At 43.2% G+C, this 26,675-nt stretch overlaps 12 protein-coding genes across 12 annotated transcripts; 9 read left to right on the top strand and 3 right to left on the bottom strand.

The window, feature by feature from the left end:
* Positions 1–1,677: 1,677 nt before the first annotated feature.
* On the top strand, positions 1,678–2,195 carry K450DRAFT_249954 (uncharacterized protein; the record flags this gene model as incomplete). Its single annotated transcript, XM_051590486.1, has 1 exon — positions 1,678–2,195. A coding segment is annotated over exon 1 (265 nt), but the record flags the coding sequence as incomplete, so codon positions are not given.
* Positions 2,196–2,501: 306 nt separating this feature from the next.
* On the bottom strand, positions 2,502–5,793 carry K450DRAFT_249946 (uncharacterized protein). The gene is made up of 5 exons (XM_051590485.1): positions 5,719–5,793; positions 5,040–5,631; positions 4,387–4,972; positions 3,409–4,327; positions 2,502–2,651 (listed from the first exon to the last, which is right to left on the bottom strand). The coding sequence occupies exons 2-5, from the start codon at positions 5,603–5,605 to the stop codon at positions 2,590–2,592; spliced, it is 2,133 nt and encodes a 710-aa protein (XP_051442938.1). The 5' UTR covers positions 5,606–5,631; positions 5,719–5,793; the 3' UTR covers positions 2,502–2,589.
* Positions 5,794–7,241: 1,448 nt separating this feature from the next.
* Positions 7,242–7,790, top strand: K450DRAFT_200828 (uncharacterized protein; the record flags this gene model as incomplete). The annotated part of the gene is made up of 1 exon (XM_051584645.1): positions 7,242–7,790. The coding sequence occupies one exon, from the start codon at positions 7,242–7,244 to the stop codon at positions 7,788–7,790; it is 549 nt and encodes a 182-aa protein (XP_051442937.1).
* A 21-nt stretch (positions 7,791–7,811) lies between these two features.
* K450DRAFT_249939 (uncharacterized protein) lies at positions 7,812–8,533 on the top strand. The gene has a single exon (XM_051590484.1). The coding sequence runs from the start codon at positions 8,027–8,029 to the stop codon at positions 8,369–8,371; it is 345 nt and encodes a 114-aa protein (XP_051442936.1). The 5' UTR covers positions 7,812–8,026; the 3' UTR covers positions 8,372–8,533.
* Positions 8,534–10,279: 1,746 nt separating this feature from the next.
* On the top strand, positions 10,280–10,758 carry K450DRAFT_249938 (uncharacterized protein). Its single transcript, XM_051590483.1, has one exon. It carries the CDS (start codon positions 10,351–10,353, stop codon positions 10,600–10,602), a length of 252 nt encoding a protein of 83 aa, XP_051442935.1. The 5' UTR covers positions 10,280–10,350; the 3' UTR covers positions 10,603–10,758.
* A 1,612-nt stretch (positions 10,759–12,370) lies between these two features.
* Positions 12,371–13,249, top strand: K450DRAFT_249933 (uncharacterized protein). The gene has a single exon (XM_051590482.1). The coding sequence runs from the start codon at positions 12,482–12,484 to the stop codon at positions 13,076–13,078; it is 597 nt and encodes a 198-aa protein (XP_051442934.1). The 5' UTR covers positions 12,371–12,481; the 3' UTR covers positions 13,079–13,249.
* A 1,724-nt stretch (positions 13,250–14,973) lies between these two features.
* On the top strand, positions 14,974–18,438 carry K450DRAFT_249923 (uncharacterized protein). The gene is made up of 15 exons (XM_051590481.1): positions 14,974–15,165; positions 15,255–15,307; positions 15,383–15,552; positions 15,627–15,741; positions 15,808–15,828; positions 15,890–16,030; positions 16,105–16,212; positions 16,277–16,343; positions 16,475–16,853; positions 16,911–17,057; positions 17,126–17,488; positions 17,563–17,770; positions 17,833–17,871; positions 17,937–18,051; positions 18,115–18,438. The coding sequence occupies exons 3-15, from the start codon at positions 15,389–15,391 to the stop codon at positions 18,159–18,161; spliced, it is 1,914 nt and encodes a 637-aa protein (XP_051442933.1). The 5' UTR covers positions 14,974–15,165; positions 15,255–15,307; positions 15,383–15,388; the 3' UTR covers positions 18,162–18,438.
* A 511-nt stretch (positions 18,439–18,949) lies between these two features.
* On the top strand, positions 18,950–20,386 carry K450DRAFT_249913 (uncharacterized protein). The gene is made up of 3 exons (XM_051590480.1): positions 18,950–19,344; positions 19,407–19,819; positions 19,890–20,386. Exons 1-3 carry the CDS (start codon positions 19,191–19,193, stop codon positions 20,106–20,108), a joined length of 786 nt encoding a protein of 261 aa, XP_051442932.1. The 5' UTR covers positions 18,950–19,190; the 3' UTR covers positions 20,109–20,386.
* Positions 20,387–20,462: 76 nt separating this feature from the next.
* On the bottom strand, positions 20,463–22,330 carry K450DRAFT_249910 (uncharacterized protein). The gene has a single exon (XM_051590479.1). The coding sequence runs from the start codon at positions 22,250–22,252 to the stop codon at positions 20,645–20,647; it is 1,608 nt and encodes a 535-aa protein (XP_051442931.1). The 5' UTR covers positions 22,253–22,330; the 3' UTR covers positions 20,463–20,644.
* A 345-nt stretch (positions 22,331–22,675) lies between these two features.
* On the top strand, positions 22,676–23,374 carry K450DRAFT_165356 (uncharacterized protein; the record flags this gene model as incomplete). The annotated part of the gene is made up of 1 exon (XM_051584047.1): positions 22,676–23,374. A coding segment is annotated over one exon (699 nt), but the record flags the coding sequence as incomplete, so codon positions are not given.
* Positions 23,375–23,638: 264 nt separating this feature from the next.
* Positions 23,639–25,432, bottom strand: K450DRAFT_249909 (uncharacterized protein). Its single transcript, XM_051590478.1, has one exon. The coding sequence runs from the start codon at positions 25,327–25,329 to the stop codon at positions 23,734–23,736; it is 1,596 nt and encodes a 531-aa protein (XP_051442929.1). The 5' UTR covers positions 25,330–25,432; the 3' UTR covers positions 23,639–23,733.
* Positions 25,433–25,796: 364 nt separating this feature from the next.
* K450DRAFT_200821 (uncharacterized protein) lies at positions 25,797–26,603 on the top strand (the record flags this gene model as incomplete). Its single annotated transcript, XM_051584644.1, has 1 exon — positions 25,797–26,603. One exon carries the CDS (start codon positions 25,797–25,799, stop codon positions 26,601–26,603), a length of 807 nt encoding a protein of 268 aa, XP_051442928.1.
* Positions 26,604–26,675: the final 72 nt, after the last annotated feature.

The following is a 26,675-nucleotide window of genomic DNA, read 5'->3' as shown; positions in this document are numbered from 1 at the left end:
TCGTGTGCCCCTTTGTTCGCTTTCTCACCATTCTCCTTTTTAATTCCAATCTCTTCGTATACTTTTCTTTCTTCTCCTTCTCCATACCCCCACTTTCCTTGTCCTCCTCTCTTCCGATCTCTTACTCTGCCGTGCAACGAGGCTTCCTCGCTTCGCTCGCGCGCAGAGTACTTTAGTATATGTTATTGCGACGCGTTACTCGCTGACGCTCGTAACCCTTTCGCAATAAAAGATTCCTTAAAGTTCAACCAAACAGAGTACTACGGTAGGTAAGCCATCCATCCACTCGGACATCTTCTCCGTTCTCTAATTAGAGGGCTCAGGCATGTAAGCCATCTCAAAATCACTTCGGTATCAACATCCGTCTCTATTACAAGCATCTTTCCGATTTTCGCACTTGTCTTTATTACAGTTCTTGCGTCTTTGTTGTTCTATAAGCCCCAGCCAAATCATTCCCACCTCTCTTTATTATTTTACCGTCTCATTTTTTGGTTCTATCGGCGTCTTTTTGAGTAATACTATCTGAGTCATCTAATTTCCATGTGATTGAGCTTGGCAACGTAGAGATATTTTTTTAGAGTAAGGGAGAAGCCTCTGGAGTTAAGAAATAACTGCAGAGTAAAGAAAGCAGTTCAGTGTAAAGAAAACACTCCAAAGTGGGGTAGTCACATAACATTAATGATGTATTCTATTAGATTATTCTACAACAAAGTAACAACATCACCATTCATCATCATCTGCCTTGATTCATCCTTAGTCCATTCAGGACTAGCACGTAGAATGTAAGATAGACAGAGTCTGATCCCATTTGTCTAAGGAAGTAATTTAATCAATCGTATCGTAACTTCCTCTGTTTAAAAAAGGTATCAATGTGATTGACAGTGTACGCTATTAGCACAAGCATTTAGCGCTCATAAAAAAGGAATCTATAGTCAACGGTTCAAGCTATAAGCATAAGCGCTTTTAAAAAAAACTGACTGCAGTTAACAGTGTCAGTCATAAGCATAAGCAATAAGCGCTTGTAAAAAAGAGACTGTAGTTGACGGTGCCAGCTATAATCATAAGCATTTAGCGCTTACAAGAACTGACTGCAGTTAACTGTGTAAGCCAAGAAGCATAAGCACTAAGCGCTTGTAAAAAAAAAAGAGACTGTAGTTTACGGTTTAAGCTATAAGCATAAGCACAAGCGTAAGCATAAGCATTTAGCGCTTACTAGAACTGGCTGTACTTAACAATGTAAGCTATTAACATGAGCACTTTTAAAAACTGAGTACTACAGGTAGCGACGTCGTTGAATCAACTCAATGGTTAAATAGGCAATCCCTTTAAATTTTTAATCCTAAAAGTTTCCCCCTCGCTATGTCTCTCGCTAACGGTCGTTCCATCACGCAATGAAAGTTTCCTTAAAGCTATCAGGGCAAGCAAAATCTTGCCGCCAGCGGGGTTTCAAAAATTAATCATAACCTCCAGTTCATCGAGAATGACAAGAATGTCGTTCTACATTCCACCCTTCCCCAACTCCATTCCGTTCATTTCCACCTTCAGTCCATTTCTACACCATTTTACTTTCTTATGTTATATTCTCCTACTATTTCATAATCGCCATCGCCAGATACAAACGATTTAAACTCGACCACTCCTATGCGGCATCAACTCAACCAATCCATTTGTCCTTCTCAGCGATAGCTCATTTGAACGCCAGGACCAGGTAAGTTGACTTTCGGTTATGGATAATAACTTCGACCTTAGTGGCAAGCATTAATGTTAATTTTCTCCGGTGAATGCTTAAGTTATATAGACTCAAACTCGCCCTGCGACATCTACGCGCTCTTCAGTATACTACTGTTGCCTTGGATAGCCGATTTGAGCATTTGGTGTAAAAGTAGCAGCAAGATGTATGCCATTTGTTTTTATGACATAAATACGTACATTTCCATTAAAGGCAAATTTACAAGGCAACTAGGCTATAGTGAACTGCTTCATGTCCAAAGAAACACTGTACTTCATGCTCGCATTGAACAAATGACTTCCGAAATGTCGGCTAAAGGTGCTCGTTTATTAAAAAATGAAAGCACCCATCCTTAGAACTATATCCGCTATGAAGAGTGATAACGCCTAGCAAATTAGAGAAACATACCTCATATTGTCAATGGTTGCGACGAATTATCATTCAGATATACAAATTTACAGACAGTATGAAGAAAAACACCTTCAAGGTTGGCTCATTGTGTCCAGAATGCAACATGTAAACACTAAAACATACAATTGAAGTTCCATCAGTCAGCTAAACATTGGGTAAATAAAATATCGACTTTGGACAACGAATTTTCTTTACACTTACAGCAGATCAACATATAGTATAGAAAACGAGGTAAGACTGCAAACAGGTTGCTTTGATCACTGTTATTAGCCATAAGAACTGCTCAACACTAAGCACTTAGCACTTGTAAAAAACTAGGCTGTAGTTAACAGTGTAAGCCATAAGCACTTAGCGCTTAAATAAAAGACTGATTGTAGTTACCAGTGTAAGCTATTAACATGAGCACTGAGCGCTCTTATAAAAAACTAGACTATATTTAACAGTGTAAGCTATACCAGGGAGCTGACAAGGAAGGAGATAAAGAAGACCCTTTCCCTCGCTTGGTCCATACGCCATCATCGCCAAGTCCGAGCAGGCGCCATCCGTCGCGCCACGCGCCGTACAATCGGGCTCTCTTGCTCCTCATCCTGGCGTCGCTTAGACGGAGTAGTAAACGATCCAATCGCAGCATTAACTGACACACTCCTACCATGCAAATGTTAAAAAATGCTAACATCACGGAAGGACGCATTAAAATATGACTTACGTTCCATTCAAAACATCCTGGACAAGTGTAGGCTGGAAATGGATAGGATCGCGCACGAACTGGTGCCATAGCCTACCGACACGTCGGAATCCTTCGAATTCGGCGTCCGTTAACGCAGAGTTCTCCGGTCTTCCATAGACATGATAATTTGGGTGGGGGTCATAGCCAGCCTGCCAATGGAGTGGGTCCGCCATGCTGACGAGCACAGGATTTGGCTCCTCGTCATCTCCATCTTCCTCGATCAGCAGATTCGCCTCGGCGCTCGCGAACTTCCGTCGTGCGATACCCATCGTGATTTGTTGCCAAGCCTGGAAATGGATATGCTTACCCAGAATGAGCTTCCCTGCATCAACCACGACCCGCGTCATCGCATCCTCTTCCCACGGACCAGGGCCGCGGGACCACAAGTAGTCAGAGACGGTTCCAAAGCCCGGTGTCTCACTATGGAGGAACGTACGGAATGGCTGAACTAGGACTAGAAACTGCGTAACAAGCTGAGCGACTTCCGGGAGAACGAAACGAACTGGCCATCGAGATGCATTGCTCTGGCACCGGATTTTGCGGTTGGAGAGGGTAAACAACATCTGCCCGCCAAGGAGAAACAGGTTTCGTGGGACGTAATCAGTATTCCTCCACTTAAGACCAATGAAGTCGGTTTGTCGACCCTGCTGGCCGGACCCAAGGAAAAACGGGACCATAAGAGCGCGCAGAAACCGCTGCACCGCATCCTCATACTGTTGCACGGCATCTGCGCGTACTACACAGGTATTCGCGTCCGTCTCCAACCAGAAGGTGTCGTACAACGCCTGGGACTTCTCTACACGAGAGTACACCCAGTCGTTAAGCGGGTCGACATAGGCTGCGTTCCGCGAATCGGTCAGGAACGACTGGCCGTGCTTTCTATCACCCCAGTTGTCGACGAGAAGTCTGAGATCCAGACCAGGAATATCACATGCAGGACTAGACCGGCTACTCAGGCATAGCTCTTCGTCAAAAATTCGCCGAGCATCCGCAACCCCTTCGAAGATGATCCTATGGAGGTCTGAGAGGTGGAGAATCACATCCGACCATACCAGTGTCTCTCCATCGGCACGCCAGTGGATCTGTGGCGGTTGAACTTCGGTCTGACCGATCCGGAAGGAGAGTACCCAATTCTCTAGCAATTCAACAACGGGACCATCCGTGTCATTCAACAGCCACTGGTCCCGAATATCAACGATCATAGCACCAATGTCCGCATTATCGTTATCCCCTGCCATCGCTAGCACCTGGGCAAGTACCACCATCTGGCAGTCGTAGATCAACTGCGACAGAATCGATGTATAGTTCCGGACGGGCATCCACGAGCCTTGCTTATGGCTCCAAAAGCGCACAGCAGCATACGACACAAGGACAGAATCAAACTTACGACGTGGCACAGAGTGTTGGATGATTGCAAGGCTAAACTCGAGAACAGCCCGATCGAGTCTGTCACGGAAAGCCTGCGTGTCTAGGAGTTAGAAACGAAACAAAACATCATTCCATCTCATCCTGGACATACCTCGTCGCGATCGGGGTCCGTTGGACTGGCGAGTTCGCTCGCGGCGTCGGTTGCCTTGCACCATGCTTCGAGCTGTCGATCACTCGGTTGAAAGAGCGTGTCTCGGAGATGGCTCTGCTCAACGACTCGGTGCCAGTAGCAGATCAACCGCTGCCAAGTTTCGATATATGTTTGAAGAGACTTCGGATTCTGCAGTTGAGTGATGTAATCCAGGGGGGAGATTTCCCTCCGCGTGAAAGTATTGAGCAGTCGTGCTTCATGTCGTCTGAGGGTTTGGGCAATTTTGTTCCTGTTATGCGTAAGGGCATTCATCGCTTTTTCTAGGACCCGTCCGATACTCTCACAGATCAGGAATAACGACGGCTCCTCTTGCACCCCAGGGAGGTAACAGCTAGGACCGAGTTCATCACGCTCTAGCCCTAAGAGATGGGCATATATACCGGTGCGCTTCATCCACGGCGTATGCTCGGAGACATCTCGTGCAGTCTCTACACAATCTTGTTCCTGTTGAAGGTCAGCATGGTACTCTCTCATCATTTGATCCAATTCGTTATCAGTAACAGTGGGGGGAGAAGATTGAACGTCACTGGAATATAGAAAAAGGTTCATATATGGTCCTGTTCACACGAGGTAAGCAACAGACAGGTACTCACTTGCGGGTAGAAGCTGGGGCGGCGTTGTTTGGTGCATTGGCCCGGGGATATATATATTGCGGGGTAGCGGACGGGTGAGCCTGGTCTGCCAGAACTACTGCAAAGTAATGTTGGCTTTGTGTCTGCTGAAATAGCGTCTGTACGTACGCCTCATTCCATGGCATAGCCCCTTGGTGCAAAACTTTCCACTGATGCACTTTATTATAGTGCATTCGAATCCGGTCGCTGCTAGTCGAACGAAAGTCGCAGTCAGGAAGGTGGCAGAGGAAGCCCAGTACGGTCGGCAGCCCGCGAATTTCGTTAGTACCATCTTGGGGCTGCACAACATCGGTATTAGAGGTAGCGATGTCGTTCAATCGACTCGATGATTCGATTCTCTGCCGCCTTCTACCTTTTAACCGATGCTGTTCTAATAGATGCCGGGAGAGCCACTGTCGTGTGTAGCAACACCCATGGGTAGTGCAGAGGACAACCCGGAGATCTGGAAGCACTCGGAGATACGATGGAAACGCATCACATTCTGGTTCCATCATTGATGCTGCGGTATTGTTACTGTGCTCAAACATAATAAAATAATCAACAAAATTTGATCCTACGAACACAATGCAAAAAGATGTAGTGATTTAGTTGTGGGATATTTTGGACTGCACCTAGACTTAATTAACTACTCTGATCCTACGAACAAACTGCGAAAAGATGCAGTGATTTGAGGTAATGGGGACAAACTGTGAATTTCAGAGAGCCTCTTCTTTTTAAGAGTGTCGGATCTCCGCCTCTGTAGAGTCCAATCTGTAGCTGATAAGTCTATTCTTCACCTCTGCTAGTGATTACTTCGCAATCCAAGTTACTTCTTTAAAAATATGACTTGACTACTGTTTATTGACTTCAAATGTTCTGCTACTTATACTAATTTTTCATCGATGTTATGTTCATAGGGTTTGAAGTGTATGTTGTTCGTGTGATTAGACTTAGATACCGTTAGTTGGTCTTTAGCAGATCTATTATTGTCACCATTATTGTCGGAGTTATAACAACTTAACCATACATGTTCGACCATGCTATCTATGTTTTGTGGGTGGAATCATGTTGGCAGGTTCTTTGACTTGGTGCTGTAGAGGCCTCTGGAATGTCGCTGTGTTGTCCTTTTTTGCGCCTGTGCCTGGAATGGAGGGAGGTCTACTCCCGACAAGAGTTCATCGTCGGAGATTTGTGTTTGTAAAATTGTCTGAATCAGCTGTTATTTGACGTCTGTAAGGGACATAGAGCACAAATCACAAGGTTATAGTAGCAGCAATTCATGAAGAGTGACATGAGAGGCAAAGCAATAACGCCAGACTACTCCCAGAGGAGTCCAGCTCGGAAGTGATCTTCTATGAGTAAAGTAAATTCAAGTAGATGGCGTCATCAATAGATGATGACGAATAACTTAGTAGTGAATCTCCACTCTTTAAGGTAACCCCACCAAGTTTCATCATCTTCGCTCATGCGCGCAGTTACAATGCGGTGCATTACTCGCTAACCCATTTCGCAACTCAAGATTCCTTAGCCAAGCTACTCATCTTGCTTGCGTACTACACTCCATCTACAATTGTACCAAAAGCTTCTAAGAAATCATCATAGTAAGTGCAGGTTTATCATATTCATACTGCAAGCACTATCTAATGTATAAAACTAGATTTTCTGTAATATATCGACAACGAGTTTCGGACTAGGTCAGCTGACTCGAGCGTTACAATGGAATAACCGTTAGCTTCGGACTATAGTTGCAGGACCGACAGCTTCCAGGTCTTTGATTGAGCTTCCAAGTGCCGCACCTGCCAAGAAAAATTCACAACCCGCAGCGCTTTACTAAAACATGGAAGAGACATACCCAAAGCAGACTTCCAAAAACACTCTCCCGGACCAGGATATCAGCCTAACACCTGAGGAAAGGAAGCGCCTGCTGAGCAGCAACGCGTTTCCTACTATTATAATTCTTTTTTTGAGGAATCCATCAGTTGCCAGCCCTATATTCGAGAGGAAAAATCATCTGAACACACATGTTCGTGAAAGGATATTCTTAACGTCCCTCTCGAACCCGGTACACTTTGCTCCTTCAGAACACCTTCGTGAAATCGGCAACTTCCCACTCCTGAACCCTTATACGAGATTTCATCCTTTGAAAGACGCACACCTTGTCTCGCTCTCATCTCTCCTTTAAACATGGTCAATCTAATCGAATTCCAAAACGCTATGGATCCTGCGTGCATAGGAAAACCGGTCACCCTCCGGCTTTTTCGAAACAAAGGAAAAGAAACAGCGATCCCTTCACGGACTGATAACGTTCGGTCCATACCCAAACTCAGGAGAGCCGAAGGGAATAAGTTGGAACGTATGGTCCTCTTCGGAATATCTGGGTCCGTAAGCGAAGGAATGGAGGAGAAATTTGCTTCCAACAAAGAAGATGGTCGTACTCGCTTGAGCCTTAAAGCGGTACCAAATGCGATGGAGTTTCTGAAAAGAGTATTGGAGGCTGAAACCCCATTGGAAGCTATTGGTAGGTGCGCCGCCCAGAACATCGACGTTTCAACCTATCATGGCCAGTTCCTTGCGATCATGCTAGGCACCCTTCAAGAGTTCTGTATAATGAGGATGACCAAACCCAGCTTTCAATACACGGATAATGATGAAAGGACCTATTGGGTTGAATCCGTCATCCCCATGTTCAGATATCTTGGTATGATTACCGATTTAGTCTCCTTCAATCGGTAGAAATTTTGAGAATAGAGGAAAATGCAAGAAAAGCTGCCTTACAATTTTTATTTTATCTGCTGTGAAATGGCCACCAAATCTCGTGCCATTGCTACAATGGTGGCTCCTTTTTTTCTGGTAACCAAGCTAGGGTAAATTTTACAAAGATACAACACCGAATAAATTATACCCAACAGATACGGCTCGATATGTAGATGGCCTTGGTGACAGTGACTACGGCGAAACCATAGGCATGGATGCCTATAGCGAAGCTCTTTTGGAGAAATGCGACAACTGGAATTATGCAGTTTGGCCTCCATTCATTTGTGCTCGTATTGGATTGCCCCTTTGGCTATGTATGCCGCGTTTCGTCCACCCCAACATACAATATTCCGACCAGCATCGCTACCTTCCCAACACTTCTCCGTGTGATTGAACTTACGTGGAAATCTAAAGCGCTAATTCGTAGCACAATCGCTGAAGTGGAATCGTACGTGGATGATAGAGAAGTGAATTTGATGAGCTCAAGCTACAGTAAGACCTCACCTTCGCCGTCGTCTCAACAACGTCTTTGCATACCGTATTGCGTCTCTACGCCATAAAAAATGTACCTGTAATTTCTATCATGACCAAAGATTGCTATGCTCTTTTTTATTGATCTGCATTCTGGCCTTTATGTTTTCTCTGCTTTAATATCTTGCCTCCAGTACTGCATCATTTTTTATAATAAACATAAAGCGCGTGGTCACAATCCTGTAGTAAAAGTGTGTGTCGTAACAAAATTTCAGAGCTTCAGGTGGCATAAGCACTGTTGAGGCCAGGATTTGGTTACTCGTTCTTACCTGGAGTAATTGTCGCTGGATATTTTCCGGCATTATGGAGGCTTGGTATGCCTTTCAAAATCACTTGCAAATGGCCAAAATCAGGTGGATTTGGCAATGTGGAAAACGATAACGGAATCAATAAAGCATTTGTAGCCTATCACTGTGAAACTGACGAATGTAAGCTATTTTCAACCGAGACTGGCCGTTGAGCAGCTTCACAAGCCATCAGTATCTCATCTCCCTCAATGTCGTCATGAGCGGAGAATTCTCATCAAGTTTAGGAGGACCCTTCAGGATAAAACATCCTGCTTTCTACTTTCTAGCACTGCAGTACATATCAAGCACCATTATATAGCTTTCGAAATTTTTTATAGCTAGGTTGTGTTCGTTCATTCATTTATTTCAATGTTTATATCTTATGGCTTACAGGAGGGACGGTGATGGCTACCATCATTTCTGTTCGTGTCAGGCTCATCGAAGGCCAATACTCTGAATAGCGCATAATGTTTACATGGCGTTGGATGGAATACTTTTCCCGCGATGACAATTCTCGACCAGCATCGACTATGTACCTAATTTGATGTTGCAGCTGACTAAAAATAAGTCAAATCATGGTGGCTCGTTAAGCCCCTGATTTGCTAAGGAATCGCATAATATGAAAAACCGACCATCTTGTCGCATGACCAGGGTTTGGATATCGAGCTATGACATCTTCCAAATAGCACAAAACTTGGAAAGAGTTCGTGACAAAAGATCCTGCACAACTCGTCATCGCTTCTTGTCACCTGTAAAACAGCGTCTGTGCTGGGATACGAACTATCACTTTTGTTCAAATAATAACAGCTGTTGAAACCATACAGACTCGCTGATGGACTTTGAATACGGCGACTTGATGGTGTAGTCGTAGTCAATTGTCGTCCAATCCAACTTCGTATAATGCATTTTCAATTTTGATTCTAACACTTTCTCCACCGTGCTTAAATTCTGATGTTTATGGCTAAGATAAAGAAATATATGAAATATATGAAATGTAAATATGTAGATCATGAGTGTATAATAACTACAAACTCTATTCTACTTAATATGGTGTCATCAGCATCATACATTTGTCTAGAGCGGAACCAAACAGTATTCGTCATACTTGACTTGGATCTCACAGCTCCTTTAATTTAAGAATTGAAGGTAGACCTGTTTCTGTACTAGTGAAATATTGTTAGACAATGAGATTTAGATTGCGTTTGCAAAAAGACATACAAGTTAAAAGCTTTATCATTGTATGAGCAAGTAGTTCAAACATTTCAGGTCATTTACTAAGTTGCCACCAGGAAAAGGCACTCTTGCCGCTCTCAGTTCAATATATCTGTATCTCTTGTCAGCTTTCATAGATACGATAACAGTATCTTGACGCACCTCACAGTCTGAACTGTCAAGATCTGACGCTTTGAAAAGAATTCGAAAGAGGCGTCTAGAAATTCTGGCTGTCGAGCTTCAGCATTTCAACTGCATTTTGGACTAGTTTCATCGTGTTATGCTTTGCGTTAAGCCCATACCTGTAACAACACGAGAGCAGCATCTTATGAGAGGAGCTGGCACACACCGCTAGTTACTTTTTTACCCATCTGAGAAAGCTTTGCCCTGAAGTGTTCTTTTCACATTTCACCATTGATAAACGAGAATATAATTTTCAACAGCTTTAATACCGACAGGATCAAAGGATTGATTCAACTATAGTTGCAATCTTCACGTTTAATCTGGGAATGCAGAGGCCGACAGAGATCCTCGCCTGTGGATTGTACTCTGCAACATGCATTACAAGGTTGAACTCTGCTAGTATCCCAATAGCTATTTTTAAGTCTGGGATCTTGTGTGTTTGCAGTAGCCATTGGTGTCTTGCTCCATTACACCCATTAGAACGCTTGAATGAGGAGAGTATGGTAACCATGATTAAAACCGGTCCGGAAGGCCCGACGGGCGCGCAGCGAAGTTGGTATACAAATATCCAAAGATGAACGAAGGAATTTAAATATTACGCCCGCCACACTGTGAATATTTCTGTTCGGCTTCTGCACGACTAAAGAGAATGGTTGTATGAAAAAAAATTCTCTATTACATAGAAATGCGCTTACCAAGCGGCCGATAGCATCTCATGGCTGATCGAAGTGAACGTTTTTCCGGACATCCCCCAAGTTTGTGACAACGCTTTTCGGTCCTACCCTCAGATTGTGACAGCGCTTTTCGGACATCCCCCAACTTTGTGACAACGCTTTTGGGACATCCCCCAAGTTTATGCACAACGCTTTTCGGGGTACCCCTTTGAGGCATGCCCAGCGCAGCTTTTTTTGGAGCATCGCCTAAAAGGTATATGGGGAGTCGCCCCCAAGTTTTTGCAAGGTCATTGCCACGACGTGTCGGGTTTGGAATTTGTACTCGCTATCTTGTAGACATTCCAACCAAGATGAGAGTAACATCACCTTTGCAGAGAGAAGGTTGTACAGCATTGAGAGGTATGATGTGTAAAATCATTAATGTCAAGGTTCTGCTACGACCGCAAGTATTGGTCATTGCGTTGAATTTAAGCTCAGTTAGAGTAAGTCTACTGCAGTTGATTAGGGGACAGACAGTCGCAGAAGCGGTACTCATGATCAACAACGTTGTTAAGGCAGTAGTATTCGTAATGTTGCACAATTGACAATGGTACCTTTAGCATTACACTTTCCATCATTTCGTAAAGGTCTTCCGCAAAGCAAATTTTTTTATGTAGACCGTTAGATAGGGTCCTAAAAAAACTTGCATACGTATATTGATAAAAAGAGATTCTTGAACTTTGGAGTAATAATGCACCAACCAACTGCTTGAAAGGCAAGACAACCATCAACTTTAATCTCGTCAATTCTATCCTTGTTAGATAGTGCGAATCTACTGAAGTCGTCTGCCAACTTGTAACTATCTCTAGCGTATTTTACACACTTCGCTTTTCCATGACCCAGAGAGTGCTTATAATATGACTGACTAACTGATCTGATCAAAAAATGCATCACAATGCTGTGCCATTCTTCCGGTTGGCGCCTTCTAGACTGTGGAGCCTCGCCATTTGACCTTCGTAGAGTATTTAGTATGCATATTTATCATTGCAACCAGACGAGTTCCTTGCTCTCAAATAGCCTCGCCTGAGAAAAACGTCTTTCACTGGGTGTGGAGGTGGCACACACCGCTAAATACTTCATTGCTATCTGAGAAAGGTTTGGCTTAAACCGTTCTTGAGGTCTCCAGTATTTGAAGAACATCTAACTCAACAGACTCAGAACTGACACGATACAAGCACTCACCCAACGATAGTTGCAGTCAACCAACGACATTCGTTTTAGCCATTTTTTGGCTGGTCAGAAACTACAGCTCCTTCCCCGCGATTACGACTAACAGCCTTGGTCTCCACAAATGTGCTTGCAAGCCATTGAATCCAAGAAATCTTGAAATAAGCATTATGCACCACATAATTCTCAATTTTTTGTTTCTTTATAAAAAGAAAAAACTACAGCGTCAGTACTCCGTATGGTTTTCGCTCTGTTGTTTGAATATCACTTTGAAAAAATAACCAAAGAGATATAGGAATAGTCATCATCATATTTTATATAAAATCAGCGAATTGTTGTGGAAAGTTCGCGATGAAAAGAAATGATCGTAGCAAAGCATTTCTTGGCTCATGTTCGAAAGTTTGATGGAACCTCCTGAATTTTCTAGAGAATATTTTTTTTTTTAGATTATTCATCATTGTCTGGGGCCAGCACATTGGTGCAATTCTGACTCACACTGACCAGAAGAATCAACAGTGCTGGGCTTTATTAGGTTTATTTACTAGAGTAAACAAAGGTTACTGAATTACATCTTTTCATGGCTCCACACATTGAAGAAAATATTGACGAAGTATCGAAAACTTCAACCTTACAAAACCAAACCGAAGAAAAGAATGCGATCACTATTCGTGATGCTACTGTCGACGATGCCGAATCCATAGCCGCTATTGGAAGAGAAGTTTTTTCAGTAACATTCGGCTACTCATTGTCTGCTGAAGATCTTCAGACTTATCTACAGGAGACTTACACTAAGGCGTCTGTTTCTGAGGAAATTAAAGATCCCTTGAAGCACGTCATGGTAGCCTGCACTGCTGACGACAATGTGCTAGGATTCGTTCAATTAACAAAAGGCAGCAGCGAACCTTGTGTAGAAGATGCCGAAAAACCAATCGAATTACAGCGACTCTATGTCCACCATGAATCTCATGGATTGGGTATTGGAAAATTGTTAATTCAGAAGGCCGAGAAAGTTGCAATCTCACAAGGCTACAAGACCATGTGGTTAGGAGTTTGGGAAGACAATCTGAAAGCACAAAAGGTGTATGGAAAGTCAGGCTTCGTCCATGTTGGAGAACACGACTTCAAGATGGGAGACTGTATACAAACCGATATCATCATGATCAAGACATTATAATGTACATAGAGAGACACAGTATCCTGTGTGCTGATCATGCAAATATCGATAGCATAAGAATTTTCACTTTCGTGTTTAAAGTAGAGGTTGCATCACAACTGTAATATATAGCACCTATTCTAATGCTTTACCACTTACATCATAAAATCATAACACTTTGTTTCCCGCGTACTTTTATCCGTATTATATTCTTCTTGTTAATGCCCCATGAATGGCGAATTTGAGAAGGGACTGTATTGCTACATGATAAAGACTATTAGAGTAAGTAATGCAAGTCCTGAGTACCACACTGCCTGTTTACGTACCTTTCGGCATCCATTGGCTAGTATAAAATGCCATCACATCAGGCACGCTGCCAACCTCACGGCCAAAAAAGCCATCATTCCAATTGAAAGCCATTGGTTAAACCAGTGATCCAAGAAATTGAGTGTACACAGTTCCTGATTAGCACTTCACACCTTTTTTATCAAGGCGGAGTATGGAGACTGCCAACGTTGCGATAATGCAAGACGAGGGCCACAAAGCTTCATTCATCTCAGATATCAGTATTGTGTATGTTGACGCAAGTCATACCAAAGCTTGCCCTAGTGTTCTGCAAGATATAAAGCTGTAGTGAGGACTGTCATCCTTTCGATATTTGTAGTGTACCTTTAACTGATTGGCCTACAGTTTTTATATAGCAAAGCCGTTTTATAATATTATATATGGTGTGCTTACCCACTTCCTCCACCAAAACGTGCGAGCACCTACCATGAGGTTTCAATCTTTATTATCCTTTCCTTGCAGACCAATATCAATTCGCTTGTTTGTATCCGACCATTGACTCATAGAACGGATAAAGGTATTTCTTTTGGTTAAGAATAGCGTCTACCAAGTATTTGTAAAAGTGTCTCCTGTTACAACGTTGTGGACAGTACGGCTGACCATCTGTCCGTTAATCCGCACTCCCAAAACCATGATGAATACTACTTTTGGCAATATTCTTCGCATTTAATGTATTCTACTTGATTGATAAAGAGGCTACAAACGGGATGTAGTCATTTGATATATTTTGATAACGGACGAGAGCTAATCTAATCACAACTTTTATATTTACATCAAAGATTTACGATCAAATGCTAAAAATCATGAACAGAAAGCTTAGAATATCAAGAAAGTCAGTGCGCAAGTCATAGTACAGCAAATACCTGGACACAGCTCTACACGTGTCCCGTCTCGCTAATGGTCGGTTAGCCGAGGTTGGCTCGCTTCGCTGACACGTGCACATACCCAGCAAGGACCTCAGCCTACCTTTTAGTACCTGTGTTAGCCCAACTCCAAGTACCGCTGAGCCGGTTCATTGATTACAGCTACAGTGCTCAATTATGCCATTTTCATTGGTCAACTAAGCATTTATGTTAATGTGTCTCTTAATAGAGCTCATAACATTGGACCACTGCCTTACTGAATGTTTGGGCTCTTCTTAGAAATATATTGATGATGAGCCATATTTGAAGTAGTACCCTATAGATAATGGAGTGCGTGAGATGTTTTCTATGTACTTTGAGAAAACTTTTAAGTAGCACAATTCCTATGCGGTGAATTAGTGGTACAAAGTACATCCAACCATCGTAATTCATATCAAAGCATGCATGGTGTTACTATTCCGATCTCTGACAATTATTGTAGAAAATGCCAATTCAGTAATGCGATTCTCATGTGAATTCTACAATGTTATGCATGTTACATCCGTTTAATTCCAGCATTTGTATTGTAAGAAGTGAATATGAAGCGTTTAATATTGCTCATGCTGTCTGTGTCACAAGTACCTAGCCCTTTTGAGGATCTTGTAAATCCTTTCTCTTCAAGTATTTAAGTGTTATTCACAGAACCCACAAATCTGTGGTTCATTATGAAGATTTCACTCCTTTCAGTGGCTGCTTGCCTGATAGGTTCTGCCTTGTCCATTCCCCTTTCGCCCAGAGCTGCAAGCTCAATTGTTCCGGGCTCCAGCTATGATCGCATTGTCATCATTGTTTTGGAGAATACCGATTACTCCAAGGCAAAGGCTGACCCTTACCTGGCATCTTTGGCTCAAAAGCACAATGGTCAGGATAATTTTTTTCACATGAACTGGAGCAATTAATCAGCGCTGTCATTTAACTTTTGAAATATATACCGTTACTGTCACATATAGGCGTGACTCTCACCAACTATTATGCTGCAACCCATCCGTCTCAGCCCAACTATGTAAGTCATTGATTTTCGTTCACGACCGCTATGGTATAACACGTTTTTTAATCGCGCCGCATGTTCTATGATTAGGTGGCCATGGTCAGCGGATCCTTCAGTGGTGTTCTCCTCGATTATGACTCCACTATCAACCGCAACAACATCGTGGATTTGCTCGAAGCCAAGGGCATCTCGTGGAAGAGCTATCAACAAGCTTATCCCGGAAACTGCAATACTGCTACCTCCAGCGGCACATACTACCGGTAAGTAACGCATGGTACCATGAGCCAAGTACCCTTGCATCGTACAATATCTTACTTTTTTTTCACAATTTTAGTAAACACAATCCTTTCATGTCGTTTCCCTCCATCACCAAGAATGCAACCCGCTGTGCTAAAATTGTCAATGCCGATCAGCTTGACACAGATATTGCTAACAATGCTGTTCCTCAGGTAAAGATGAATATGATTATATGATGAGTCCCGACTATACTCAGGAGTCTAAATTTTTATTTACAGTATGTGTTCTTCACACCGGATGTAAGTCACTTGAAACCATTTCTTCTATGTCATCAGTTTGAGATTAACTCTTATCTTTCAGATCAACAACGATGCTCACAACACCAACGTCACCTACGCATCTAACTGGCTCCAATCGTGGTTGGAACCTCGTATTAGCAAGACTGCATTCAGCGACAACACCTTGTTCGTCCTCACATTTGACGAATCCGCAAATATCTTGGTACGTATGAGCAATGAAAATGATCTTCTCCATCCATACCCCGAATTGAATATTTATCAACAATACCTTTCTAGAGCAACCAAGTCCTCACTGTCTTGTTTGGCCCTGCTGTCAGCCGTAGCTCATTGACCGACGGGAACAAATACAACCACTACTCTCTCCTCAAGAGCGTAGAGGAGAACGTAAGCATTTCCATGTCGCTAATCCAAACCAAGATTGCTCTCTTGCTAATCATATTTCTTTTAGTGGAATCTTGGCGACCTTGATGAAAATGACACTAACGCTACTCCTTTCATCGTCAAAGATCTTGCCAGTTAGTTACATTACTATTTATGCAAATATACAGATCTATCGGAAGTCCATTGAGCAAATACATGCGTTCTTTGCACATCCGATAGATACAGTAAATTGAACATATTTTTAACGCTTAAACACTTTCAATAGCCAATGGTATATCTGAAAAGATTAAGAATGTTGTACTTCTTGTGTTGGAGAACCGAAGCTTCGATCGTATGCTTGGTTGGGCCAATTACACTTCTGGTATCAACGGCTTGACAGGCAAAGAGTACAACCTTGTCAATCCTGCTGACCCCACCTCAACAAAGATCTATGCTGGACACCATGGTCTCCTTCAGGATCCTTTGGACCCTCCTCATGGACTCGATGATGTGACAAGACAGATTACTGGCAACCTCACTGCTCAGTCCGTTAACCGTCTCTCTTCCGCTCCCATGGCTGGATTTGTTGCTGACTTTGCCCAATCTCTCAACATTTCTTTGACAAATACCACCACATTAGCCCAAGTTATGAATGCATTTGATCCGTTAGTATGCTTTCTCCCTGAGATTGAGGTAATCTTCAATTACTGATGCTTTCTTAGAGAATCCATTCCAGTCTTTTATTCTTTGGCTAAAAACTACCTTCTAATGGACAACTACTTCTCTTCCTTCCCTGGATCAACCATGCCCAACCGTCTTTTCGTCCATTCAGCGACCTCCCACGGTGAAATCAACACCGATGGAACACAGTACGTATCCTTCAATCGAGCTCCTAGTATAATCATTTTGCTAAATTAGAACACTTGCTCTGAAACAGTTACATCGCCGGTTACCCTCAAAATACCATTTACAACAATCTTGCCGACTCTGGTATCTCGTGGGCAAACTACTTTGAAGAAATTCCCAGTTTGATCGTATTTGACGAGCTTCGTACTTCGCTCTCTAACTATAAGCAATGGAACACGTTCAAGAGCGATGCCAAGGCTGGAACTTTGCCATCCGTTTCATTCCTTGATCCTGCTTACTTCAGTATTTTGAACTGTGTGGAAGAAGATGATGCTCATCCGCCATCCGATGTCGCCGAGACTGAAAGACTGCTCAAGACCGTGTATGAGACACTTCGTGCTTCTCCTCAGTGGAACCAGACCCTTTTGATCGTCACTTTTGATGAACATGGAGGGTAAGTTGGATGTGTTGAACGAGTGTCGACCACTATTTGCAAAATGCTAATTCCCATTGCTCTATGTCTATCAGTTATTTTGATCACGTACCAACACCTACCTCAGCTCCTAACCCAGATGGCATCACTGTCTCCGACTTCAACTTTGACAGACTTGGTGTTCGTGTACCTATGCTTTTGATCTCACCCTGGGTCGAAGCCGGTAGCGTTCTTTCCAAGCCTAATGGTCCTCAATCCGACTCTCAATTTGAGCACTCTTCTATTCCAGCAACCATCAAGAAGGTAAGCCCCCATGCTTTATGTCTGTGTCTTCAAGCGACATGCCTAACCATCAATATCTGCAGATTTTCAATCTTCCCAATTTCTTGACCAAGAGAGATGCCGTAAGTAGAATAGTGAATGCTATGTTTGCTTAGCACTTTTCATCTAACGTTTCTGTGATTTATAGTGGGCAGCTACATTCGAGGAAGCTGTTTCATTGAGCAGCCCCAGAACAGATTGCCCCACCACTTTGCCAAATCCTCCTACTCCAGTTGTCAGCACCAACAGCACTGGCATTCTTGGTATGTATTTTCGTCTGGCGATGTTGTAAAGTAAATACCGTACTAATGAATATTTGCGCGTAGACACCATCGTTTGCGATGCTCTCCTCAAGATTCTCGGCCTTGACTAAAAAAATTTTTTAACCAGAAGTATGATAGGGTAGCCTCATCATACAATTCCATATTTTAATACTTTCATTCCCAAGTGTCCGGAGCTTGAAAAAATGGCGTATTGTTTGTTAACCATAGTCTGTATGAAGAAGAACTGGTGGTCTACTGACGCAGTTGTGAAATCACTTCAGGAGGCAGACATTCAATTGGAACGACGTGAAACTTACCTAATGAAATATATTAGTCAAAATCGTGAAAGTTCTTCCGGACTGACACTGTTTCTATCGAACCTACTTGTCTCAGAAAGATTGAACACATCGAAGCAAAGCCTGCTAGACGGCTACGATCACAAAGAGAGATCTCGTTATTCGCATGTCATTGCTTTGACAATGGGATCAAATCTTCGACAATGGTAGCATTTATAAGTTACAAGGTGTTAAGATAGCTAATGGCTGAAGATCCTTGCTGCTGTGGCGACAATGTACCTGGATGGCTAATTGGCACGTGCGTCATTGCTGAGAGTCAAGAAAACTCCAGGTTAAAGTGAGTGGCAAAACGGATATGATTCGATCATTAACCTAAACTGCCTCGTGTGGTGCGAGTCATACCATTGAACGGAGTAACGGCTGCCGAATCCAAGTTTTTAACCGCAGTTCGACCGGACAAAAGTTGTTGCGTCGTCCGTTCATTAAAGTTTTTCTTGATCTGACTGTCACACGAAAGATACATACTCATTTTCAGCTAAAGTCAACATAAATGATTCCTAGAATAGTGTAAATCGTAGGTCTCAAGCGTCGTCGTCCATTGGGAATGAGTGAAACGACTCTGTTGGCAAACTGCTAACACTGGAAAAAATTCGCAGCGGACAATAAATATTCTGATTGAACAGGTAATGATTTCATCGGTCAAAAATACCGAATGAGCGTTACTGCTAAATTACAACACTCTTTCCTTCCTCCTCCCTTCTTTTTTTTTTTTCTTTGCCTCCTCTGAAGTTTATACGGGCAATTCAGCAACATTAGAACATATCACCAAGACTGAAGAATTAAATGATCAAAAGCTTAAAGTGGTTAATTTTTCTACCCATATTCAACTTCTGTTGTGCTTTGGCACTCTTTTTGGCGTTACTGCTACTATGGGTCACCGCAGGCGAACCCAAATATAAAGCCAATGAGAGTAACATCGTTTATATTAGTGACGTTGGTAAGTACATATAGTTATTATTATTGTTACAGCTTGTACTAATTCTCTGAGGAATGAATTAGGGGCTGTCCATAAGACGCTGTTCATCGTAATTGGTACTGTTATTGGAGTGCTGTATGTGGTAACACTCGTGCTGGATTACGTTCTGCGGCGGAGAAAGCTGCTACGTCCAATGGAACGCCGAAAGTCAGAAAAACCATTAGCAATTGCAGCGATCTTTTTTGGATTTATTGCCTGCCTAGGACTCATTCTTCTCACCATCTTTGACGCATTCAACCATAGCACACTGCACTGGACCTTTGCCCTCATTTTCTTCGTCGGTCTAGCTATCAGCGGGGGCTTCAATGTAGCAATGATTGCTTTGCTTCACAAGGATCATCCTAAAAGTCGACTACTAAAGTGGAGCTATCGTATCAAAATCTGTATCATTGTCCTTGCAGTCATTTGCCTAATTTGTATGATAGTCTTGATGAGCGTAAGTTGCGATTTTATTTATCATAATTTGCACTTTTCTTGGGGGACTTATAATGATTTCTGTTATGTAGGTATGCTCAAAATCATCCAACAAATATGACGCTCAAGGCAATTTGTCAACGTCGTGCAACAAAGAAGATAGCGCCTCTGCTGTATTCGAGTGGTGCATTGCATTTCTGTTTTCTTTCTATCTCGCAACAAATACACTCGACTTGTGGCCATATCGAGGTGCGAACATCATTGCTAATGAGCTCAGCACGACAATGTCACAAATCACGCAAAACGCTTAAAGCCATCGACATAATACCTCGCGGAGCATTACCTGACTTTACCTACAACAAATCCTTCATCCACTGATTACCGCCAAATTTAGCATAAAAGGATACCCTGGTAAGAGCGACACGTTGGTACTAGGCTAAACGTGTTACGCTTTTGTAACCTGTATTGGGCACCAATAGTTAGCTACCCAAGTATTGCCATTTATTTTAATGCCATCTTATCGCATTAGAATGCGGCTGAATAAACCGACCATAGACTGGGTCATTATTTTACGTTGACACCAAGTGCGGGTATTAGAACTTTCATAATGACAGGAAGCATTCACCTGCATAGGTCTTGTCTTAAGAAGGAAGTAATATAAGTGGTTCAGGTAGTTAGGACATTAATGGAATCCAATGCGTTGAATAAGTAGTCCCTGTTAACTTTAATGTTAAGGATATAGCAAAGAGAAAAATTGAATACAATTGGAAAAAGAAATGTACATGCTAACGTTTTAGTTTCACATGATATGCATGAGGATAGCAATCTATTGTATAGTAAACGCACTTTAAATGGCCATACGGCCTCTACTCTCAACAGGTAAAAACAAAACAAGGACACCTGCTGAAGTGAACAGAGCCGCCGAGACCCAGAAAGGTACAGTTGTATCAAGGCCTGCAGCGGAAGACATTGGGATAATGGAAGCGATGATACCTCCCAAACGGTTTGCAGCTGAGGCTAATCCACTGCCAGTACCCCGGTGTGGTGAGGGAAACACCTCTGGAGTATAAGCATATAGAACACCATACATAGCACCAGTGGTCACACTTGTTACGCAGTTGAATGCCACCACTTCAGCATTGCTCTTCGCTGCAGCAAAGAGGAAGATGAAAACGCCAGAGAGGATAGTAGAGGATGCCAAAGCACCTTTGCGGCCGAATCTCAAAGTCGTTAGATAAGCACCTATTGCGGAACCAGGGATGCCCAGTACTGCGTATCCAATGTATTCACGGAAGGATTGATCAATTCCAGTTGCAGTGCTGATGTTGTGTAAACGTAACCACACAGGAAGGGAAGCATTAAAGAGTGGATAACTCAAACCAATGAGAAACCAGATGATGATGATAAGAGAGGTATTGAGGGCAAGTTTTGGAGTTGCAAATAAAGGTGCTACGTGATCGATAGAATACTTTCGCAACAAGCTCTCTTTGACCACTGGAACGGACAGTGAATCATTCGCTGGTCTCTCTAGTGGTGCCGTTACTTTCTCGTCAAATTCACTGTCAATTGCTTTAAAATCTTCTTCGGCTAGGCTTGATTCTGTTCCGTTTGTCTTGGCAATGATATGAACCATCTTAACAACGCCGGCATCCTCGCCTTGTGCCAGTAGATACTTTGGACTCTCGTCAAGTTGCATGGTGATAAAGCGAGCAGCTGCCATCAGTAAGGCAATACCGCCAGTGACGTAATACAGATATCTCCATCCGAGGTTACTGGACGTTGGACAGTTGTCTGCGGACGAACAGCTGAAACCGGTGATGAAAGCCCAGGCCAACAGTGTAACGATGAGTTGCCCAAGTGCCCACCATATTGACAAGAAGGCCAGCAGCCACTGCCATTGACCTGGAAGAAACTCTAGAAATAAGGCTCCATCAATTGGAAGATTTCCTCCCATACCGAAACCGATAAAGGCGACAAAAACGCAGTATCCTGCAAAGGTAGGCGCACCAGCAGCCATTAAAGCCACCACGCCACCAATTAAGAGAGTGATGTTGAAAGAGAATCGACGGCCGATATGGTCGCTCAGTGCACTCCAGAAGATGGCGCCAAAACATAGACCGATGGCTAGACTCATAGAGCCCCATGGTAACTGCGTTGTGGATACGTTGTACTCTAATCCCACTTGATAGACAGCTTGACTATTCAAAGTTGCCCAAAAGTTATCTGCCGTCCATCCAATACCAGCCAGAATAAACAGCCTCCATTGGTACCAGCCCATTCCGATTCTTGAGAGCTCATTATTCAACAAGGAGACTTTGCGTGCGTACAACTTGGTAACAGCAGCACCCAATATAGTATTATCATCAGAGTCCGCCGAAGAGTGGATGTCGGTTTCTTCGGCAACAGGCTGCGTTTCTTTTGTGTGGGTGACTTCTGATTTCCTATCGTCCTCCATGCTGATTAATTTGTAATGGAAAGGTAAAAAGGAGAAAGGGTAGGGAAGTAAAACGGTTTGGTTTCAAGTGAGAAATGCTCGTGCAGCAACCAAATTTATCGATGTAAAAAGTTCGGTTAGTCTGAATTCCAATCGTGTCTGCAAAGGCTTTTAAGACCAGAATGCGCGGTGCAAAGCAGTGCTGAATGATGAAAAATACAGATCTTGGTGATGAACCGTTGATTGTCCAAATCCAGTAACTGTTGTGCTGTGCAACATTTCCCTGACAAATCCAGCTCGGACTACGCTGGCGCCCAAGTCATGACCCAAAAATTTCAACAAGCTATAAAACCACCGCCGTTTAATCATTTGAAAATATCAATGTCGCTGCATAACAAGACCCCCAAAGAAATAAAACCTTCTTCTCGAGGTTCTGTCAAATATGAAAAGTCTCCTCGATGGACAAGAGGTTACTCGGGTGATGAGAAGATCGTGGATTCAAAACAAGCATATTTAATTTGGGAAGGCGCTGCAGGCTATCCCATTTGGGCTTTCCCAACTCAAGATATAGCTGGTCTTGTCAAGAATGATCATGTCGACGGTGGTAAGGAAGGTCTTCGAGGACAGTGGTTCGATGTTCAACTCAAGGACAAGAAAATTGAAAATATCGGCTATACTATCAAGAGCGACACGCCTGGATTTATTGAAGAAGCCAACAACTTGGTGGTGATCGATACTCCCAAGGTCGAAAAATGGTTGGAGGACGATGAAGAAGCCATAGGTCATCCCATGGACCCTTACCACCGTGTGGATGCACGCTTAAGCTCCCGCCACGTAAAGGTAGTCATTGACGGGGTAACCATTGCTGAAACTCAGACTGCAGCCTTCCTGTATGAAACCGGATTCATTACTCGGTATTACATTGATGCCATTGATGTCCAACGAATTGATCTATTCCGCCCATCAACACTCAACACTGTATGTCCATACAAAGGCGTTGCGTCTTATTTCTCAGCTACCGTGAATGGTAAAGAATATCCTAACATTGTATGGACCTACTTGGACCCTGTGGACGGTCTTCAAAAACTCAGAGGGCGTTGGGGTTTTTACAACGAAAAGCTAGATATTTATGTGGATGGTGAAAAGCTTACATATGAATAGCTGCCTGCATCAATTGAATTGGAAAATCATCATGTATCATTGCTTACCACTGCCAATTCCAATTGAAAAATAAAGCATACCTCGAACTTCGCAGCTATTGTCTGACTGTCAGTCTAGGGCAACGTTTTTACGTTGCCATATTTGGGAACCTTTTGCATCATAAGCTACATTGATAGAGAGGAGCATGCAAACATATTCACGATCCGAAGCAGGTTTCCGATTCAGACACCAACCTTTCGCCATAGCTTTCAACATAGCGCAATATCGTTTCTTAAATTTCTTTTTTTTATTCTTGCGACACCGAATGAATTAAATATGACTACTAACACATGATAATTAAGCTACAGAGATGTTCGTCCTCTGCTCTCCACTGGCAAGAAGAAGGCGAGAATGCCAGATAACGTGAAGAGGGAGGCTGAGACCCAAAATGGGACAGTTGTGTTAAAGGAAGCAGCCGACGACATGGGAATAATAGACGCAATGATACCACCAATTCGGTTAGCTGCTGCTGCCAAACCATTTCCAGTACCACGATGGGGAGCAGGAAACACTTCCGGAGTGTAAGCGTAAAGAATCCCATACATTGCACCACTTGTGACACTGGTTACGGCGTTGAACGCCACAATTTGAGAATTGTTTGTTGCTGTTGCAAACAGAAAGATAAAGACACCGGTAAGAATAGTCGTTAGACCCAAGGCACCTTTACGGCCAATCCTGAGAGTAGTCAAATATGCACCGATAGCAGATCCAGGTATGCCCAGGACAGCATAGCCAACATATTCTCGGAAGGTTTGCTCAATGCTCTCGGTTGAATCAATATTGTGTAGACGAAGCCAGAGAGGAAGTGAGGCGCCAAATAGAGGATAACTGAGACCAATGAGAAACCAAATGAAGATGATTAAGGAACTGTTAATGGCCAGCTTACGAGTTGCGAATAAAGGCGTGATATGTTGTAATGAGTAGCGTTTGAGAAAATTGCCTCCCTTCTCCGACTTAGTAACGGTGTTACCAAGTTCTTCGCCACCAGAGCTGTCAACTTCTCCATTCTTGTTAAAGTCCTCCACTGTCAAAGTAGACTCCTTGCCGTTGGTAATTGCAATGATATGTACTAGTTTTACGACATCTTCATCCTTGCCTTGAGCTAGTAGGAATTTTGGACTTTCGTTAAGTTTCATAAAGGCCACCCGGGCGGCTGCCATCAGCAATGCAATACCACCAACTATGTAGTAAAGGTATCTCCATCCGAGATTACTTGCTGTTGGACAATTATCAGCGCTCAAGCAGCTATAGTTGTTGATAAACGCCCAAGCGAGTAAAACGACCAAAAGCTGACCGAGTGCCCACCACACAGATAAGAAAGTAAGAAGCCATTGCCAATCACCGGGAAGGAATTCCAGGAACAAAGCACCGTCGATTGGTAAGTTACCTCCCATGCCAAATCCAATGAAGGTGACAAAAACGCAGTATGCTGGGAAAGTGGGTGATCCGGCGGCTATCAAGGCAACGATACCACCGATAAGCAAAGTGATGTTGAATGAATAACGACGCCCAATCAAGTCACTGAGAGCACTCCAGAAAATGGCACCCAGACACAGTCCAATAGCCAGGCCCATAGATCCCCATGGCAATTGAGTGGTTGGAACATTGTATTCAAGTCCAACCTGGTAAACAGCTTGACTGTTGAGAGTGGCCCAAAAGTTATCAGCAGTCCATCCTATACCAGCAAGAATAAAGAGTCTCCACTGGTACCATCCCATACCAATGCGTCCAAGCTCATCATTCAGGATCTTGACCTTGCGAGCATATGTCTTGGTAACCGCTCCTTCGAGAATAGCGTTGTCCTGGGATGTAGTAGTGGACTGAACCTCAACCTCTCTCTCGACAACCTTTTCGTCTAGTGGCAAGTCGTTTTCCGGTCTTGCTTCCTTGTCTGACATTATTTCACCGGCGAGGTTCAATGCAGTAGTAATTGGTTAAATAACTTGCGTTGATAACACGAGACTGATCCTAGTATCGATGATATGGTAAACATGTCAAGAATGCAGCATAATTTATAGCTATGGCTGAACTGTACCCTTTTTTTTTTTTTTTTTTTTACCGCAGCATGTGGAAGAGGTAGCGGGTGCGTAAAAATATGTCATTTGTGGAAAAAAGCACTCTATCTGATGACTATGCCTTGGAGCAAACACCCTGCAACTTTTTTTACATGCCTTTAATGGGACCCGTTGTTGTACATTCCTAAATGAGATCATTTAACAGTGATAAGTTGCAATATTGCAAATCTTACATCGTTTTGTTTTGGCGGTCATATCTCAACTTAAAAAGTGAGCTTGTCCTCTTTTTTCAAAACCGCCCGCCCACAACCTACCATATCTCCACTTCACAAAAATATTGACCTAGAGCAATGACTTCGCACTACCGATCTCCCAGAAGCCGAATTACTTCCAAATCAAACGCGGTGGTTTACGAGCAAAGTCCACGTTGGATAAGGGGATTTCATAAGGAAACCAAGATTGTTGATTCCAAGAGAGCATATCTCGTTTGGGAAGGCACCAGCCTTATTCCGTTTTGGGCTTTCCCAACTTCCGATGTAATTGGGCTAGTTGAGAGTGATACCGTAAATGGAGGGAGAGATGGAGACCGTGGTCAATGGTTCCATGTAAAGACCGAAGCCGAGACCCTCAACAATGCTGCCTGGAGATTCAAGAAAGAAACCCCTGGGTTTGTCCCTGAAGCCGAAGACCTGGTTGTATTTGACTTCACCAAACTCAGCAAATGGTTAGAAGATGATGAGGTCGCCTTCGGACATCCTCGTAGCCCTTACAGTCGCATTGATGTTCGCCTCAGTTCTCGGCATGTCAAGGTGGAAATCGATGGAGTTGTCGTTGCCGAAACCACAAGTGCCTTATTTGTCTATGAGAATGGCCACCCTACTCGTTATTACATCAATGCAGTCGATGTTAAGGCTCTCCCGCAGTTCACACCGAGCGATTACAAGAGCGCTTGTCCTTACAAAGGCGTTGCATCTTATTTTACAGCCACCATCAACGGTCAAGAGTATCCTAACATTGCTTGGACGTATTTGGATCCAGTGCCTGGAATTGAGCGCATTCAAGGTCGTTGGAGCTTCTGGAATGAGAAGTTAGATATTACCGTTGATGGTGAAAAGCTTCCTAGACCTGCTCCGTACATTGTTCATACCAGTCCTTAAACTTCATGATGTAATCATATGTCGATTCTGATAACGTAGCAAAAATATAGTAAACCTGTGCTTGAAAACTTG

The sequence above is a fragment of the Umbelopsis ramanniana genome, assembly GCF_025399195.1.
Source record: "Umbelopsis ramanniana AG unplaced genomic scaffold K450scaffold_44, whole genome shotgun sequence".
Classification (NCBI taxonomy): Eukaryota; Fungi; Mucoromycota; class Umbelopsidomycetes; order Umbelopsidales; family Umbelopsidaceae; genus Umbelopsis; species Umbelopsis ramanniana.
This window is presented reverse-complemented; position numbering and strand designations above follow the sequence as displayed.